Source organism: Nanorana parkeri, unplaced genomic scaffold (genome assembly GCF_000935625.1).
Source record: "Nanorana parkeri isolate BGI_ZX_2015 unplaced genomic scaffold, ASM93562v1 scaffold475, whole genome shotgun sequence".
Classification (NCBI taxonomy): Eukaryota; Metazoa; Chordata; class Amphibia; order Anura; family Dicroglossidae; genus Nanorana; species Nanorana parkeri.
Genome location: NW_017306743.1, coordinates 1120773 through 1139241, shown reverse-complemented (window position 1 = coordinate 1139241; position 18469 = coordinate 1120773). Strand labels below are relative to the sequence as shown.

The 18469-nt window shown below is 43.6% G+C and overlaps 1 protein-coding gene across 1 annotated transcript in view; it reads left to right on the top strand.

Moving 5' to 3' along the window:
* Positions 1-14909, top strand: part of FAM120C (family with sequence similarity 120C) — a gene marked incomplete at its 5' end in the record, with an annotated part of 36265 nt that extends 21356 nt beyond the window's left edge. The window contains 10 exons of the mRNA XM_018560703.1: positions 2400-2677; positions 5477-5756; positions 6228-6399; positions 8536-8785; positions 8873-8987; positions 9090-9299; positions 10546-10747; positions 10822-10960; positions 12939-13014; positions 14520-14909. Of these exons, the coding sequence (XP_018416205.1) occupies positions 2400-2677; positions 5477-5756; positions 6228-6399; positions 8536-8785; positions 8873-8987; positions 9090-9299; positions 10546-10747; positions 10822-10960; positions 12939-13014; positions 14520-14744 (1947 nt within the window). The remainder of the gene's footprint in view (positions 1-2399; positions 2678-5476; positions 5757-6227; positions 6400-8535; positions 8786-8872; positions 8988-9089; positions 9300-10545; positions 10748-10821; positions 10961-12938; positions 13015-14519) is intronic.
* Positions 14910-18469: the final 3560 nt, after the last annotated feature.

Sequence of the window (18469 nt, the reverse complement as noted above, 5' to 3'; positions counted from 1 at the left end):
CCGGTATGTGTTCTCTCACCTCCCGATCTACTGAGCCGACCTGTGACAGTCTCATTGTCACAGGTCGGCTTAGAACTATGAGGTGAGTGGAAATCACTCATGTCATAGTTCTCCTTTTAACTCCTGAGTTTAGTGTCACTTTACCTCTACGGTAGATTTTGTCAAAGCTGCTTATCAAGTCATTCATCAATGGAAAAAAAAATTACAAATGTCTGAGCGCTCTTTAAACACATAAAGAGGTTTTGCTTTACCAGGGCAGAGTTAGTAAAGATTTTTGGCATCAGTCTTTCTGGTGCACACCGACATTCCATTGTTTCCTTTTAAAATGAATGTTTTAGATTTCAAATACATTTGTTGCACATCTTTCATATCTGCAAGTCCCCAGGCAGCAGGTGGGGTGCTATCATCCTTTTCACATGTTCACCAGGTTATTCTTGACTGCTTAAATAAGTCTCAAAGGAAATGCCTCTGTAGTGCGTCCTCTTTAGAAAAGCTGTGATTTTCTGCACAGCCAGCATCCCGGGTGCACCCTGTATTAAATATGTATTTGTAACATCTGGTGAATGTAGGCTGCTTTTATGTAACTGCAACAGTGGTGGCGAACCTTGGCACTCCAGCTGTGCCAAAACTACAAATCCCAACATGCATCTGCCTCTGGGAGTTATGTCTGTGGCTGTTAGAGCCTTGCAATGGGACTTGTAGTTCCAAAACAGCTGGAGTGCCAAGGTTCGCCACCACTGCCCAAGATCCTTGGTTCTCAACTGGTGGGTCGCGACCCTATGGTCAGTGGGTCACCGCATGCCTTTCACTTTTCTAGGTGAGAGACTCCTCAGCCTCCCCCTAGCCCAGCACCGTCAGTTCTCGCGTGAGTAGCAAAATATGCTGCCCGACCCTGCATGTCAGCTTGAGGTGGGCTGGGCTGGAAGTATGGCCAAAAGGGAGCTCCATCCATTTGTTAATTGCGTAAAGCTCTCACATTTGCCCTGTAGAGGTGACAGGACTGACATCACATTCTGGCTCCCGGCACCTCTACGGGGGGCGCAAGGGAGCTGTACAAGCAATGCACATATGGATGGAGCGCAGTCACAGCACAGCAGCCCACACTGGACACCAAGCTAAGGATCTACTCCAGTTCTCATAAGATAGGGAGACTGGATGGATCTGGAGACTGGAAAAAAACGAATGATAATTTTTTTGGGTGTGTGTGTATGTATGTCAGTGTTTGTTAGCGTCCGTTCACACTAGGACAGTGCGTTAATCACACAGTCCCATGCGATTAATGTACTGTACCACACAATTGCACCTACTGCACATTCTGGTGGAAGATGCATTGCGTTGCCGTAATAATCACACCCGAAACACACCTCCCGCCCCAAAGTCCGATTGCCTGCACCTGAACGCCCAGTACTGCAATGGTGCATCCCTGCTTTCTGTCCTCCCCACTGTGCGCTGCTTTGTGCCCCTCTGACACAGCGCAGGGAGAAGAGAAACTGTCAGAGGAGGCCGGGTGCCGCCCCCCTCAGCCTCCTCTAAAAAAATCAAAATGGAGAGCAGTGTGGGGGCGGAGACAGCCGTGTGCTGTCACAGGAGCCTGAGCCGGCAGTGAGGGGGAGGAGTCAGCTGTCAAAATAGACCGGCTCTGCTCTGACAGTGAGTCAGAATGGAGAGCGATACCAGCAGTTGATTGCTGACTGTTTGTAAATAACTGGACATGGTATGAGTTCCTATGTAGCAGTTGTTATCAATGGATAGGAAGTTATCTACATAATTTCCTGTTCATTCCTAGCAGTTTACATAGTAAACATACTATATCCACAATGTATGAATGAACAGCAACACTCAGTACAGTATAGAGGATTCCTGTTCATTTATAACAGGGGATGCAAAGAAAGAGATTTTGTCCTCAATCTCTTCCTATTTTAAAAGTGAAATATCTGGGGTCTGTTTTAGATATTTTACTAGAGCCCCCAAAAGTAAAGTTAAAAATAAAATATAAAAAATAAAGTGTTTTTTTAAAGAAAAAGGTTAGAAACAACATTCGTTTTCCAAATTTTCATTTTGGTGCATTTCTAATGATAACAATTCCACTTTGGAAAGATATCCTCTTACATCCTGTTGAGTCTAAAGGAAGTGAAGGGAAATATCCCTAATGAGACAGATATGGGAAAAATCTGCCGGCAGTTTCAACCTTCCCCTACTCTATCCAAACAAAAAGTTTTTGGCTTTAGATATACTTTAAGTGGTAGGGTTTTATTGACTTTGGAATACAAACGAATTTGGGCAGCCACACAGAACAGACCAGAATTTGGAAAAGTCATATTAAGGGTTCCTTAGCTTTACTATTCCGAGACAAAGGTGACTTTGATGTAGCAATAATCGTGTGTTTTTTTTTTTTATAGTTTGGCCATCAGATGCCCGCAAAGTTTCCGTATCAGCATCACCCGTTTCACCCAGGACCCAACTCTGGTTTTGTGTTCCCTCATCACCCCATGGGAGACCTTTCTCACTTTCATGACGACCACCTTCTGAAAGGGGGACCATTCTCAGGCTGGTCCGTACCTTACGACACAACTGCTGCTAAGTTCCCCAATCACCTGACTATGAAGCCTTCTCATTCATCTGGCCATGAGTCGTCACCGTCTTCTTCTGATGAAGATCAGAATGGTGCAGCATCAAAGTAAGCATATGAAGATGTAGCAGCAACGAATTGTTAGACCGTTGATGCTTACGATGTTCATTTGTGTGTGTGTTGTTTTTATCATTATATGTGTACCTTTTAAAACGTAGATTAAAGGATGAGTGTGCTTTACTAAAAAGCCCCTTAACCACCCTCTTCCTATCTAGAACAATCATAAAGTTGAGGATACCCCATACCTGTAATAATGTCTCTAAGTAGGGATGCACAGATACTTTGAGTACCAGTGCAGATACTTGGCATTTTCATGAGAACTACCAGGGTTTCAGCGGCTGGGACCTGACTCTGGCGCTCCACCACTGACCTGAAATCATTACTCTGTATTGTTTTAGAAAAACTGTCGCATGACAATAAACAAAAATGTATCAGTACTCGTACTTGTAAGTACTCGGCAAGTACCAGTACTCGTACTCGCAAAACTGGTATCTGTGCATCAATTTATTTATATGTATAAAAACAAAATCGTACATTAAAACGGAGATGTACAAATCCCAGGAGCTCCGTGTGCTCCTTACAAATGACAGCTGCCTCCTAACTTTAGAATTTTTCTCTAGTCTAGTCTTGGAGCTCAAAAGTATCGGTACTTGTACCGAGTACTGTACTTGGTATCTGTGCAACCCTATCTCTAAGGCTTCATTCGCACTGGCGCGCATAAAAGCGCGCATTGTACCATATGCAGCATATGCAAATAAATGGCTCCATACACATAGCTGCGTATGGAGCCGTATATTTGCGTAGCGTAAAAATGCGCAAAAACAGAATGGAACAGACATACAGACAGACATGCGTCCGGCAGGGTATTTTAAGCGTGTTTGCGTGCGTATACGCACGTACAGTTCATTCATTGCTGGTGCACATAGGGGCTTCCATTATTTTCTGCGGTAGGTCACAATCACCACCCTGGTGCATTCACCAGCAGTTTGATGGTATTTTGGCTGCTGAATGGGTTTTGACCCAGGGCAAGCTACACATCTGGAGGTTTATTCTTTGAGCCCTTACAGGTCATGTGGTCTTATGGAATATAGGCTTACTGAGGTCAGAGGGAGGGCATTTGAGGGATTTTAATGCAAATTGAGTTTGTCATTTGAGGTTGCTTACCAGCTTTCATTGTACTCCAACAAGAATTTCATATGTATTACTTTCAAGATCTCTAAGCTCGTAAGTGTAGAGTATTGTTCGGACATCTCCAGCCTGCAGAAATTGGCTTAAACTCTATATACAGACAGAGATTAGAGTGTCCCGTATACTGTACCTTAGCTCAGGGCTCAAATGGGCTTAATGCAGGCAAGTTACCACCCCCTTCTTTCCCATTCGTCACAGGGTGTACTTGCAGAACAAGGGCCAGCATTTGCATATTCTGCCGTTTATAAGGCAAGGCTAGGTTTTTTGCTTCATCCATTTGACTAGACGTGCACCGAAATGAACATTTCAAAACCGAAATAAAAAAGTCAGACCGAAAATGTTTTTTTTTCTAACCTTTCCAGATTTTTAAAAATTTTATTCTTATTTATTTTTATAAACCTTTTAATTTTTTAAATATTTTTTTTTTATTTAATATGTTTGATTTTTTTTTTAACTTTACTTTTTGGGGCTTTGGGCAAATATTAGGGGTCTAAAATGACCCCTGATCTTTCCCTTTTAACATAGAAAAAGAGATTGAGGACCTAATCTCTTTTTCTGCAGCCCCTTTCTGCGGCCCCTGTTATAAATGAACAGGAATCCTCTATACTAAGTTCATTCATAACTTGGGAACATAGTATGTTTACCATGTCCACAATTATGATTGAACAGGAAGTGATGTAGATCGCTGAGTGTTTGTACCCGCTCTCCATCCTGGATCGGCTGTCACAGGAGACTTGAGTGAGCAGTGCAGGGAGGAGATCTCGATCTCCTATGACAGCTGACTCCTCCCCCACACCGCTTGCCTGGCCTCCTCTGACAGCTGATCTGTCACAGAAGGTCGGGCGGTGCAGGAGGAGAGCTCAGCCTCCTGTGACAGCACTGCAAGCTGTCTCGACCCCCACACCGCCGCTCTCCTGATCTGTGACAGGAGGCTGAACAGTGTGGGAGGAGAGACGCAGGCCACTCACAGTGCTCTCCTCCCCAATACACACCCCACCCGGCACAGCCTCCGGTGACAGAGAAAGCACAGATGCGCCGCTATTTCGGACAAAAAATTGCAGTTTCGGCATTTGCCAAAAGTGCCATTTTCCGCGGCCGAAATTTCGGTGCATCCCTACATTTTATGGTTTTCCATAGGTAAGGCAGTCCCTTGTCCTCTTTGTTCGGTTCTATAATTTGTGTATCTCTCAGCTGTATATCCTCCAATCACCTCTGAATTGGTGCTGACACTGTCCTTCCTTCTGGAGTGGAGCTACTTTTTTCCCCATGGTCCCTGTGTGTGTTGTAAAGTAGCCACCGCTCCAAGCTCACTCTTGGGATGGGCTTACAACCTCACATTTAGTTTACTCATTTGCATTGAGATTGTAGTCCATCACGGGAGGGAGCTTGGAGCGTTGACTACTTTACAACACACACAGTGACCATGGGAAACAAATGTAGGATCAGGATCCGCACCAATTCAGAGATGATTTGAGGATCTGCAGCCGAGTGATTCACAAATAAGATACATTTTTGTTCATAGATAAGGTACTTTTAAGATTTAACGCCTGGAAGGTTCTGTGATTGCAGACAAGACTAAATTAATTTTACTTTATCTTGTGCCTTGGTGGTATCTGATTTTTTTTATATTTTTTTTTTTTTTTACCCTCCATTACACAGTCATGTCACTGACGCCCGACAGCACAAGACTAATTGGGATGAGTCCTCTGGAGAGAAAATGACACAGAACTGGGGCCATCAGTCCGGATCTGGAGAATCCCAACAAAATATGGGGCAAAATGAACCGCAGATTCCATCCCTGCTGTCCATGGCAACCAGAAACCACATGGATATCACTACACCACCGTTGCCTCCTGTGGCTCCTGAAGTACTACGAGTGGCAGAACACAGACATCGGCGGGGTCTCATGTACCCCTACATTTATCATGTCCTCACCAAGGTTTGTTCTACACGAAACAAGTTCTGATATATAAAACTGGGCAATTTATGTTGGGTTTTTTTTGGTTTTTTTAGGGGTTGTTACCATAGTAATGCCGCCTGTCATATTCTTTTGCCTGTATGCACATTATATTAAGGGCAATGCTTCCCCCTTCTTTTGTGTAGTCTTTAAAAATCAGCCCCATTAAGCTATATATATTTAGAATTTTGTTTGCCGTCACTAAAGTTGAGCAAATTTTATATTTGCAAGCAATTTAACCAGTTTATCTGCAATGACTGTGCAGTGTTTGGCTTTTATGGAATAATGTGCACTCTCGACACTTAAGTGATGCAGTCCAGGCATGTCCCATTGTTTGTTAGCTGATGATGAGCAGATCTGTCGCCATCTTTCATTTGCCTGTCTATGGCAGTCCTAATACTGAGGGTGGAGTACACAACTTACCTTTTATCTGGCTTTCTCTTCTTCCCATAGGGTGAGATTAAATTGCCAGTGTGCATAGAGGATGAATGCAACACTGATCTCCCCCCTGCTACCATTCTTTTCCGCCCAGCACGCCAGTATGTGTACGGAGTCTTATTCAGCCTGGCTGAGACTCAGAGGCGGCTTGAGCGGCTAGCCATGCGCAGGCGTATGCCATTGGATGGTAAGGGAATCTGTGTGTTTTATTTATTTATTTTGGTATGTTCTTTGTGTTGTGTGTATTCTGGAGTAACACAGTTCCGAGCACATTAAAACATTCCACAATTGTCATTTGTATATGTTGTTAAATTCCTTTCTCGGCTAGGTTCCTATTCTTAGTCCCTATAAGTCCTTTGTTCTGCTAAGCAGACTTATCTGAAACCTAATCTTCCTAAGGATATTTTTGTCTGTTGTTTTGCCGTCAGCCTCTGTGCTCAGTTGCAGAGTTGTCTTAAATTATGTGGCAGCTGCCATGTCATTGCCACACAACTGTCGTGTTGGGGGGGGGCGGCTCTCTTTGAACTGTAGAAATGCAATGTCACTGAGTGTTAAAGAACCACTGAACTTAAGCAAAAGTCAATCCTATGAAATAACTTCTCAAATAATTATTTTTATTTTTTTTACATCACCACCTAACTACCCTTTTTTATCCCATGCTTCTGTGAGCAATAGAATCTCAGATACAGATTTTGACAGATCACACCTTCATTCCTGACCACACATTGGAAAGGAGACGTCTCTTATTTGACAGCTCTTATCTCACTGGCTTTGCACTGTGCCAACACAAAAAAAGGCTCCCCTTTTAGTTCTAGTGCCTGTGCGGATTGCCGTGAGAGCGTGCCGTCTCTCTCTGCGTAAGAATGCACCTTGTGTGTGGAAAGTGCAGAGACAGTGCAATAATGGCTGTCATTCAAGCGTCTGTCTCCTTTGCAGAGCGAGGTCAAGAATGAACAGCGAGCTGTCAAAGGCTGTATCTCACTTTCTACTGCACACAGAAGCATGGGATACAAAGCAACATGCACTGTGTTAGGTGACTGAGGTGTGAATAATGGGGACTGTATTTTGGTATTCTACCAGTTTTTCTGCTGTTTAAAGACCTCGGAACTTCGCATTCAGATAAGTTTTCGTCATTATGTTCTTTACCATGTTGCTTCCCTTACTTAATTACCTGTCTAATATACCGATCCAATATTCAGGATGTTGGCTATATTACAAACCTGGCATATGTCTCATTGTCCTTGCCAGAGAAGGTTCTTTAGACCCTTGGTTCTCAACTAGTGGGTCGTGACCCAAAAGTGGGTCACAAGTCCGTGTTCAGTGGGTCGCCGCATGCCTTCCACTTTTCTAGGTGAGAGGCTCCTCTGCCTCCCCCTAGCACAGCACTGTCAGTTCTCGTGCTAAGCAGCCATTCAAAATATGCTGCCCAGTGTCAGCTTGAGGTGGGGTTATGGCCGCGAGGGAGCTCCATTCATACGTGTATTGCTTACAGCTCCCTCACGTGTCCTATAGAGGTGACTGGACCGGAGTGACATCACATTCTGGCTCACGACACCTGTACGGGGCGCGCAAGGGAGCTGTACAAGCAATGCACATATAGATGGAGCTCTGTCATAGCAAAGCAGCCCCCACTGGACTCCAGGCTGAGGATCCACTGCAGCTCTTGTAAGATAGGGAGACTGGGTGGACTTTAAAAATGTTTAAAAAAATATATACATTTTTGGGAGTGTGAATTTGAGAATGTCTGTGTATGTATGTCAGTGTTTTTGAGGGCCTGTTCACACTGTACTACGCAATCGCACCTAGCCCGCGCATTCTGGTGCGGGAGGTGCGTTGCAATTCATTTGAATGACACCCCCGAACGTACCTCCCACCCACAGTTCGTACTCCCGCACCGGAACGCGTGGTACCCTAATGCCGTGCATTCAATTGCAGTGCAGACTTGGGTCGTGACTTATTGACAAAGGACAAATGTGGGTCCTGAGGTTACAGAGGTTTAGAACCACTGCTTTAGACTTTATCTCTTTTTGTCTAGATTTTGGTTATTTGATTAGTTACGCCTAGATGGCTTTAGGATTCTGTATTCTGCTGATCTTGGGGAAATGTTTGTGGTTTCCTGAACTTCCAGATTTTGTCCCTTGAGTGTATTTCTGCAAACATTGGCCTTATGCCATAATTCTTCTTGCAATCATCTGAAGTGACACCCATGTAGACAACTTTTGGCCATTTCACCAGTTATCTGTATAGACGTGGGCCTGCAGGACGAGGATTTCTCCTTACTAAAAGACAACCATCTAATGTTGTGTGATTTATCCCTTTTCAGTTCCGCCAGTGATAATCAAGGAATGGTCAGCCTATAAAGGGAAGTCACCTCAGACTCCAGAGTTGGTATCGGCCTTGACCTTCAGAGAATGGACTTGTCCTAACTTGAAGAAACTGTGGCTGGGCAAAGCTGTAGAGGACAAAAACCGCCGAATGAGAGCTTTCCTGGCCTGTATGAAGGCTGACACACCCAGCATGTTGAATCCAGCTAATGTGCCCACACATCTCCTCCTCATGTGCTGTGTGCTCCGGTGAGAAAAGCCAGCAAAGGCCTATAGGTTAAAAGGCAATTGTTCCTTCTGGATGGTGAAGAATCACTATCTGTTCTTTATTTGCAGGTATATGATGCAGTGGCCTGGAGGAAGAATATTACTTAGGCATGAGCTGGATGCATTTCTAGCACAGGCTGTATCTGCACAACTTTATGAGCCAGACCAGCTGCAGGAGCTCAAGGTAGAAGGTCACTTTGTAGAACGTTTACATTTATATCATCTATATGCCGCAAGTATATCATGTAAGTGACTTATGAATGCTCACTTGTTTTTCACTGGGCAGATTGAGAAACTGGATGCTCGAGGTGTGCAGCTCGCAGCTCTCTTTATGAGTGGAGTGGACACTGCATTATTTGCCAATGATGCCTGCGGCCAGCCGGTTCCTTGGGAGCACTGCTGTCCATGGATTTACTTTGATGGGAAGCTGTTCCAGAGCAAGCTCAACCGAGGAGGCAGGGAGAAGGCACCTTTAATTGATCTTTGTGATGGTCAGGTAAGAAATCAGTCTCGGTAGAATGCACAGGACTAAAGATATCTCCAGGTTACATAAACGTTATTTCCAGTACACCTACACTAAAGTAGTTGCCATCTCACCCAAGGTACATGTAGTCTTCTAATGACTGAATCTGAACTTCAGGCAGATATAAAAGATACGGAATAATGCAGCTCTTTATTTATACATGATGTATTATTTATTTTTTGCCCTCAGTATCTCCGCATGAATCGGTAACCACCTCTTGCAATCCCCTGTACAGCAGAGCTCTGAATGTGAGAAGAGGAATCTGCACCAGGAGCAGATCAACTGTGTTCATTTCTCTTAATGCTAATAGGAGGAGAGAACGCACAGATTCTTTTTCTCCTTTTCATGGGCTAAGGGAGAGGCAAGAGCTGTAGGTGAAATTAAAACTACAGCAGAAAGTAAACAGATCCGCTCCCCTGCCCCTGTGCTGTGTGGCAGAGCTGTATAAATATTCAGTGCTGAGGTACTTTGACATTTATTCAGTCATACAACGCCTACCGAAATTCATTTTCTTTTTTTTTTATGGAACAGAGCTTTCTTTTGGTGGTATTTAATCACCACTGAGGTTTTTATTTTCTACTATATAAAGAAATAAGTTCACGCACCATACAAGCGGTCTGCGGTAGCTCTGGAGGAGGACCTTCTGTAGATATTGTGAATTACCTGCACTCCATACAGCGTCCTTGACCTCTGCCTTGAGAATGATGGTGCTCGCAGTGATTTACATGGATGACGCCGTCTGAAACCTCCAAATATTAGATGCAGAATCTCGGACACTCATGAACGTATTTCCTTCAGGGCAACATAGTGTCACCATGTCTCCTTGAAGAAGGGACCCTATGTGGCGCTGAAACGTTGGCTTATATGACTAATGTGACATGAACTGAGCGAGGAAATGCATTCACAGGTGCTGGTGATTTTGCATTCATCATCTAGAGAAGGACCTGTCTGTGTTGCTAAGAAGAGGTTTCAAAGACGTTTTTGTTTTTTATCTAAAATAAACTAGGACTTTAAAGTTGTCTTTAGTGGACTATCTTGTACATCTAATAATTTAAAAAGAGAAAAACATTATTTTTGTCCATCTACCGAAGGGTAGGACTTCTAGCCAGAGGTCTTCTGTTCCGCCCATTGAATGCTTGGAGAAAAGTATATTGCATAAAGTAAAACATAATTTGTCCATTGATTTAGTTTATTTGTATGTGTCTCTTTTTTACTCCAGGCAGAGCAGGCAGCCAAAGTGGAGAAGATGAGACAGAGCATCTTGGAGGGGATCAATCTAAACCGCCAACCTCCTCCACCACTTCTGCCTCCACCACCTTTCATGCCCCCAATGATGCCACCCTTTTACCCCGTTCCACTATATCCTAGGGCTATGGGTTCTATGCCCCCACCTCCTCCTGGAAGAAACCGAGGTTTTTCGGGTGTGTATTGTAGTTTTTAGGTAGTGTGATTGTGTATATTTTAGTGTTCTTTTAACTCTTTGCATTTAATGCAGGTGTTCATCCTATTCCACCACAAGGGGGCAAGCTGGAGATTGCTGGTATGGTTGTTGGTCAGTGGGCAGGCAGTAAACCTTCCCGTGGCCGGGGAGCTTTTGGAATGCAGGTGGTCTCAGTTGGGGGTCCAGGAAAAGGGTAAGCATTTTATTATGTAGTAGCAATGCAAAAAAATTCACGCTAAGCCTTACAGCATAATGCAAGTATTTGTAAATCTATTTTTCTGCTCTATTCAATGGTGGCATTGACCGTGTAAGCTGTGTTATGAAGCTGTCATATTTAATCATCCTCAGATTACAAGATTTTCTTGTCATACTTCAGACAGAAAGAAGGAAGAGACTGCTGCCATCACATTTCATAAGAAGTAGATCAAGAACTGTACTTTTAATAGGGTTATCTTTTAGTCCCCATTCACACTTTGCTAATGGGGCCAACAGCATAGGTCTCATGAATTCTTCCATGATCTGTTAGGACAGCCGTCACTGCCTGCAATTGCTCTCGTGTAATCGCACATGCTGCAAACGTTCATACCTGAATGCAAATATTCTGCATCCAGGTGTGGTTGTCTGCAAGTCATCATAGCATGTGCGATTACACGAGAACAACTGCAGGCGTTGGCAGCTGTTGTATTGTACAGTGCCTCCCGTCCACAGCAGATCGTATGATTACCACAAAGGAATTCAGGAGACACGTGCTATCGGCCCTGTTAGCAGATGTGAATGGGGCGTTATGAGTTCAGCATTCCACAGTGCTATTGTTCAGCAGTATATAATGGGGGTGAGCCAGACTTTTTTATTATTCAGAGACAAAGAGCAAATGTTTATTTTACTTTTTAGTTTATCTGGCTATGTGGGCAATGTAAGGGACAGTACTTTATATTTTTAATGCTTTATTTGCAAATAAATTGGTTCCAAATCAGCCAATGTGATTTGTCTGGATTTTTTTTCTCATTTTGTCTCTCATAGTTGAGGTCTACCTATGATGCCAATTACAGGCCTCTCATCTTTTTAAGTGGGAGAACTTGCACAATTGGTGGCTGACTAAATACTTTTTTGCCCCACTGTATGTGCGAATCCATAGTTAGTGAAAGAATAGAAGCTAGTCCCTTTTTTGTATATCAGATCACAATTGCAGCAAATTGAATTCACCACATTAAATTCAGTTTACTGTTTTTCAGGAACATCTTCCACATCTCTCATGGTTGTAGAGTGACCCACTCTTTCCCATGCTCCTTTGACTAGTAAGGGAGGCCATACAAATTTGTGGCCAATAGGGATACAAGGAGAGTGGAACAGGACCATGCTTTCTGAATTCTTAAAAGAGAACTATGGGGTAAGTGTTTTTTCCCCCATAGTTCTCTTAAGTGTCACGGGCGGACGCTAGTATATGTCCTCCCGTGACCCAAAGCTCAGTATATCGCGAGCTACAGCTTGCGGTATACTGAGACCACCGCAGCCGGGACGGATCCGGACATTACTGTCGAGATCCACCCAGCTGCGTGAGTGACAGCTGGCTCTGCCTATCTAGAGGCAGAGCCAGCTGTACAAGTCCGTTCCTCCAGTCAGCGCTTGAGGGAGGGGTAGGGATCCCTGCAGGGAGATGATTGAGAAGTGAGCGAGCGACGGTATGTGTTCGCTCACTTCCCAATCTATTGAGTCGACGTGTGACAGTTTAATTGCCACACGTCGGCTCCAACTATGAGGATGAGTGATTTTCACTCGCCTTAAAGTTCTCCTTTTTAATTCTCAGATATTTAGGATAATGGGACACTAGGGGAATGAAAGATTATTAAGAGGGGGTTGAGGTTTCAAGTGGACTTGGTCAGAAGTTGAGGCCGAATATCCAGCTTTAACCTAGGTTCCGAGGGTCTCCACATGGATCGATTTGAAAATAGGGAAAGGTACAATGGTTATAAAAAAGTAATAGCCATTTTCTTCATTAGGGTTATATTTTAAAGCAATGTAAAATACCTTTATAAAAAGGTCAAGTTTTGATTACAGAATGCTTTTGTATGTACTTTAATCTGAAGGAATAGAGCCAATACTATGGAGAATAAATTCTTCTGTGGTAAATGTTTATCTGCAAGCGTAACCAGATCTGATTCCCCCTCTCCTAGGCGTGGAAGAGACCCTGCTGCTGCCGCCGCCGCTGCTAATAAAATGGCAAAAACAAACAAAAAAGTAAGCAAGCAGGTATGTAATAACATGTCATAGCTTTGTGCACGGCGATTTGTATGTTTAGGAAATAGGCAGTTGCAAAGTGACCTAACCGGTGAGTCTCATCTCCTTTAGTTCAATGGGGTTTTTATTTACCTTTTTTCCAAGTGCTATTAATAGTAGCGATCTATTGTCAGAATCTGTCAGCAGTAGGTCACTAGAGGAGTGTTCTACTCCTATATGGAGAGGCTGCATAGAGCTCTGTACTGATAGGAAGTATGATGCAATCTATAAGTTTAGGAAGCCCTGGAGCTAGTTGTTTCAGCTCTTAGTACTGGAAATGTGAAAAGACCCTGTCCGGCAGATAAAATTGGCCACAAAGCTCTACCTGTAAAAAAAGAGAGAGCATACTTCCATCCTCTGCTGCTCTGTTGGAAAGAAATCTTTCTCTGAGGCTATGTTCACACCTGCACTAGACCACACGACACGCGCGATCGTGTGCTAGTGCACACCGCGATTGCTGCACAGCCCCATTGATTTCAATGGGGTGACATCCGCGTGGCAATTGCGACACAATCACGCGGGAAAACAGCGCTATGCGCCCACGTGACTGGGGCGCCATTAGAAAATAATGGCACCCACAGCGCGATCGGTTCACACCTTGGGGACTCCTGACCGCGCGGCAATCGTGTTCACTTGCGCGGTCAGGAGTCACCTAGGTGTGAACCTAGCCTGAAGTCTGCAGAGAAAGCAGCACTTCCAGAAGTGTGCATTGAAAATTAACCCCGAGCCAGACTCGGGATTACCGCCAGGGAGGTTAATGCACAATTAAGAAAAAAACGTTTTTTTGACTTGCCTGTAAAATCCATTCCTTGCAGTACATTAATGGATGTAGGTCCTTCCCCTCTGTCTGATCCACTCTTCTATTGCTTTGACTGACACTTTTTTGTTTCCCCATTGTCTATTCTCCTGTAACAACAATATAACCCAGTTGTTTCTGAATATCCTGTGTCACTTAATAAACTCTTAGGCTGGGTTCACGTCGGATGTAGTGCGTTCCAGCCTGAACGCACTGCATCGCATTGCGGCCGGCTCACTTTTTTGTGGGGCAGGAGGGGGCGTGGCGGGCCATTGAAGGGAATGGCCCGTAGCCACGCCCTCTGGCCGCAATGTGATCGGCCGCACGGGATCGCAAGGCGGTGCGATCAAAATAGTGCTTGCAGCATTTTGACTGCACCGGACCGCAGGCACAATGCGCCTTGCGATCCAATGCGGCCGATCGCATTGCGGCCAGAGGGCGTGGTTTCCGTGCCATTCACTTCACTGGCCTGCCACGCCTCCTCCTACCCCACAAAAAAAGTGAATGGGCCGCGATACAGTGCATTCGTGCCGGAACGCATTGCATCTCGTGTGAACCTAGCCTTATAGATAAGTCAAAATCCTATTTCACTCTCTACAGTTTACAGGTTACAAGGTTTTTACAATCTTTTAACAAAAGAAAGGATCCTAGAACGCTAAATGTTTCTTCTGGTCTTTTCCAGGGGTCAGCAGACAGCCGCAGCCCCTCTCAAGTCAACGGGACCAGTGGAAGCACTGTTACAGAGGAAGAATCCAGCTCACAAACTATAGCATGTGCCTTATCCAGAGAATGCAGTGATCCTTGCAGCAATGGCAATGCCTCTCACTTTACCGCAATAAGTAGTGAAGGCGGGGACAACTGCCGTGATGACAAACTGGGTCCAACTGCCCTCCAAAAGGAGGAGTGAGCAGTGCAAGGACAATACAAGGCACGCATTGGAGGAAGAGAGTGCTCGAGGGAGGTACCCCCAAATACATAAACAAATAAATTGCAGAGGGTTTTCCTATTGCCATAGTAAAATGAAATCTTAGTCCTACAGATGTTGAATGACACATGTCAACATCTGCCCCTATTTTTTTATTTTTTGCTGATGCAAATTTAACGTGATCCCATACTTGACACAAGCTTCTGTTTTGTGTCTTTGCCATTACAGATCAGCATAGTGCAGAGAAATGAATTGCATTATGACTTTAAATGTATTACAGAGCTGCTAACCCAATCCCATGGGAAGAACAAGCTGCCGTTATCTTAAGGGCATGACTGAGCAAACCATTGCAGGAAAAGCTGCTCGCTCTGTCGTCGTTAAATCGATTTGACATAAATGATAATGACGTTTTGTGTTTTCTTGGGAGACTTGGAAGGATCCGGTCCCATAGAAAGGTATTCAATGACTCTTAGTATTATTAAATCATATTACTGCGAGTGGAATATTTCAGCAGTATTGCCATGTTCTAATTGTATTTGCTGTACCTCCCTCCCTCTCTGTCCTCCATCCTCCTCAGAGGGATCCTCCTGCCAGACTACCGGAAACCTGTAGATAATGTGGGGCTTTTTTTCTGAATTTTATTAATATTATTTTTTATATGTACATATATATATGTATAAATATATATAAATATGGCCTTTGTACAAAAGGAGATTTCAGGAAAGAAGCTGTTTTTTTGGGCAGATTTTTCCTGCCTTCAAGTTAAGGTCAAGCCTGTGTCATGCTGGGTCATGTCATTTGATACAGTAAACCCACCTCCATCTGCTTCATAAAACCTTGAGCACCTTTTTAGTCTTGTTGCTGCTGCTAAGATGCACCTTTTGTAATTGACTTCAGCCACAGAAGGCCAAAAAAAAAAGCGGTCACAATCAGTACAACTGTATTTGCCTTAGCCGTTCTTTTAAGTCCCTGTAAAAATGAGCAGGACAGTGTGTTTTTATGGCTGTCCATTGGACGTTAACTATTGAAGGCGGCCTAAACCAATGACGGTGTACCACACCCTTATACGTTTAAATACATATTGAAAAAGGCTGAAGTTAGGGTTTTAGAGGGGCCGGAAAAGGTTATGCACACAACAGTCATAAAAACATTACTTTCTCTTCCATTTATTGAAGGACACAGGGAACAGATCTAGGATCATGTACTGTAGGTGGCGATATAATCCCATAGTACACGATCCTAGATTTGTTGCCTGTGTCCTTCAATGAACGGAGAGAAAAGGATTTTACGGCGAGTACAAAATCCTATTTTCTCTTCCGTTCATTGAAGGACACAGGGAACAGATCTAGGATCATGTACTGTAGGCAGCGATATAACCCCATAGTACACGATCCTAGATTTGTTCCCTGTGTCCTTCAATGAACGGAGAGAAAAGGATTTTACGGCGAGTACAAAATCCTATTTTCTCTTCCGTTCATTGAAGGACACAGGGAACAGATCTAGGATCATGTACTGTAGGCGGCACTATAACACTACAGTACATGATCCTAGATCTGTTCCCTGTGTCCTTCAATGAACGGAGAGAGAAAAGGATTTTACGGTGAGTACAAAATCCTATTTTTTGCAATTAGCAATTTAATCCCTTTTCTAATGAAAATGAATAATGTTTTTATAATGTGCATAACCTTTTCCGTACCTGTGAAGCCCTAACTTCAGCCTTTTCAATATGATCGTTAACTATTGCCGAGGACACCTAAGCCATTTCTAAAGCGTTAATTACATTCTGACATTGTGTTTTTTTTTTATATAATATGCAGCAGAAGACAAAAGTGCAGGGACCCGTGGCGACCAATCAGAATATTTTCTTTTTTCATAAATCTGATTGCACTAAGCCACTGAAATCTGGTCGCGATGAGTAACTGCATTTAAAGATGAAATAAAGGCCTCTGTGTAGGAACGAGGAGGTGGTAGTGTAAATTTTACCACGATCGCTTCCTACAGCAGTTACTGTTTGCAAATGAGATCACCCATTGCAGAAGTGGGAGAGCACCACACATTGCTTGACGCCAAAGAGGTGACACCTGTCTTGCCGAAGGTGTGATGTGAATGATTGTATGTGCATAATGTGTTTTATCTGCCGGCACCGACCACAGATGGGATTACGTGCAGAGTACGCATTTCGAACGTGTCTGACAAGGCTCACTGTGTATATTGTGAATATGCATACGTTTGTGCACAGACTTTATGTACAGAGAGAGGCAAAGAGAGATCTATTTATGTAATCTATAAATATATATTTAGGTAAAAGCCACATTTGCATCCTGAGCAGAACCAGTATTCCTCGAACGCTGCCGCTGCTGGGGGGGTGGGAGGTTTGTGGCGACTTTGGAACCGTACTCCGGACGCGTAACTCAAAATGAACAGGAGAGGCAAACTTTTAGCTCTCGTGTCCAGAGCTCCCGCTGGAAACTTCACTTGATGCCCACCTCTCTGAAACTAAACGGAAATGAGAAACTTTTTTTGTCTTTGTATGGCATTTTTGTTTTTCGAACAAGAAATACCCCAACGCTCCAACGCTTTCTCTGGTTGAAGGGCTTAAAATATTTTGCTCTGCCCGTTGGTAGAGATGTACAAAAAAAAAGACCCATTTTTTTTTCTCATGTATTCCAACTCTAGTGACCATAGAAAATCAACCCAGTTATGGAACCTGATAACGCACCTCTTCCGTATGTCCTTTGTTTTCATTTCGACATTCTAGCTCTCGTGAGGATTTGCAGTAGATGATATTTAATAGTGTTTTTGCATACTCTTGGCTGATTTGGTTTCTCTACCAAGCTGCAGTTTACTTTTCTTTCAGCTAAGTTGTCTCCTAGAGCCCGCAGTAAAACGTATGCGTGAATATGCATTTCAAGCAGAAACGCCTGATCCTCCTTATGCTTAGCACATTTAGGTTTTTTTTAGTTTTTTTTTAAATAGCGTTTATTACACGTTAAGCAGCTCAAATAATGTATTAAATGTGTAGATTGAATGCTACTCCCTTGCTTTGCATGTTGCATGAGCAAAAAAAAAACCGAAAAAAATTAAAACGCACCCACATTTAAATACACAAACGCACGCAGTTACCGTGTCCTAAATGCATGCTTACTGCTTACGCTTAAGTGTGCAAGCGCCCATAGGATAGGTCCGAGACTTTCCCTCACCAGTTCATTACTGTATAGTTGGTAGAACAGTTGTATGCTTTTTGTTACTGGCTATGTGACGGCTGGGGTGGCCATCGATAATACAAAATCACCTGCACTCCATACAGTGTACAGACCTCGAGTAAGAGGACTTTAAGTGCTGGTGACTTCTATTATGGGCTGGGGTTGCCAGTTACAACTTAGGAACGTGCTGATGTTCCATGCGCCCTGTTCCCATTTCCAAACACAGCGGAAAGCTAGACTCCTGTGACTAGGAAAGGAAACGGTTTAGTTGATGTTTTGGAAACCTCTACAGGGACCCGAAATATGTTAAAAAGAAGTCTGTTTTCCTTGGGGAACTGTAAAGCGGTTCGGATTCTTAGGGGGTTGGAACTGACCCACCTTCATTTTTACATCTTTTTAGTAAATAATATAAATTGTATAGTGAAGAATTTCCTGTCCCGTTAGTCGCTTTTCCAGGTAGGCCGTGCAGGTAATATAGTTAAAGAATATAAATGTTTTTGGGTT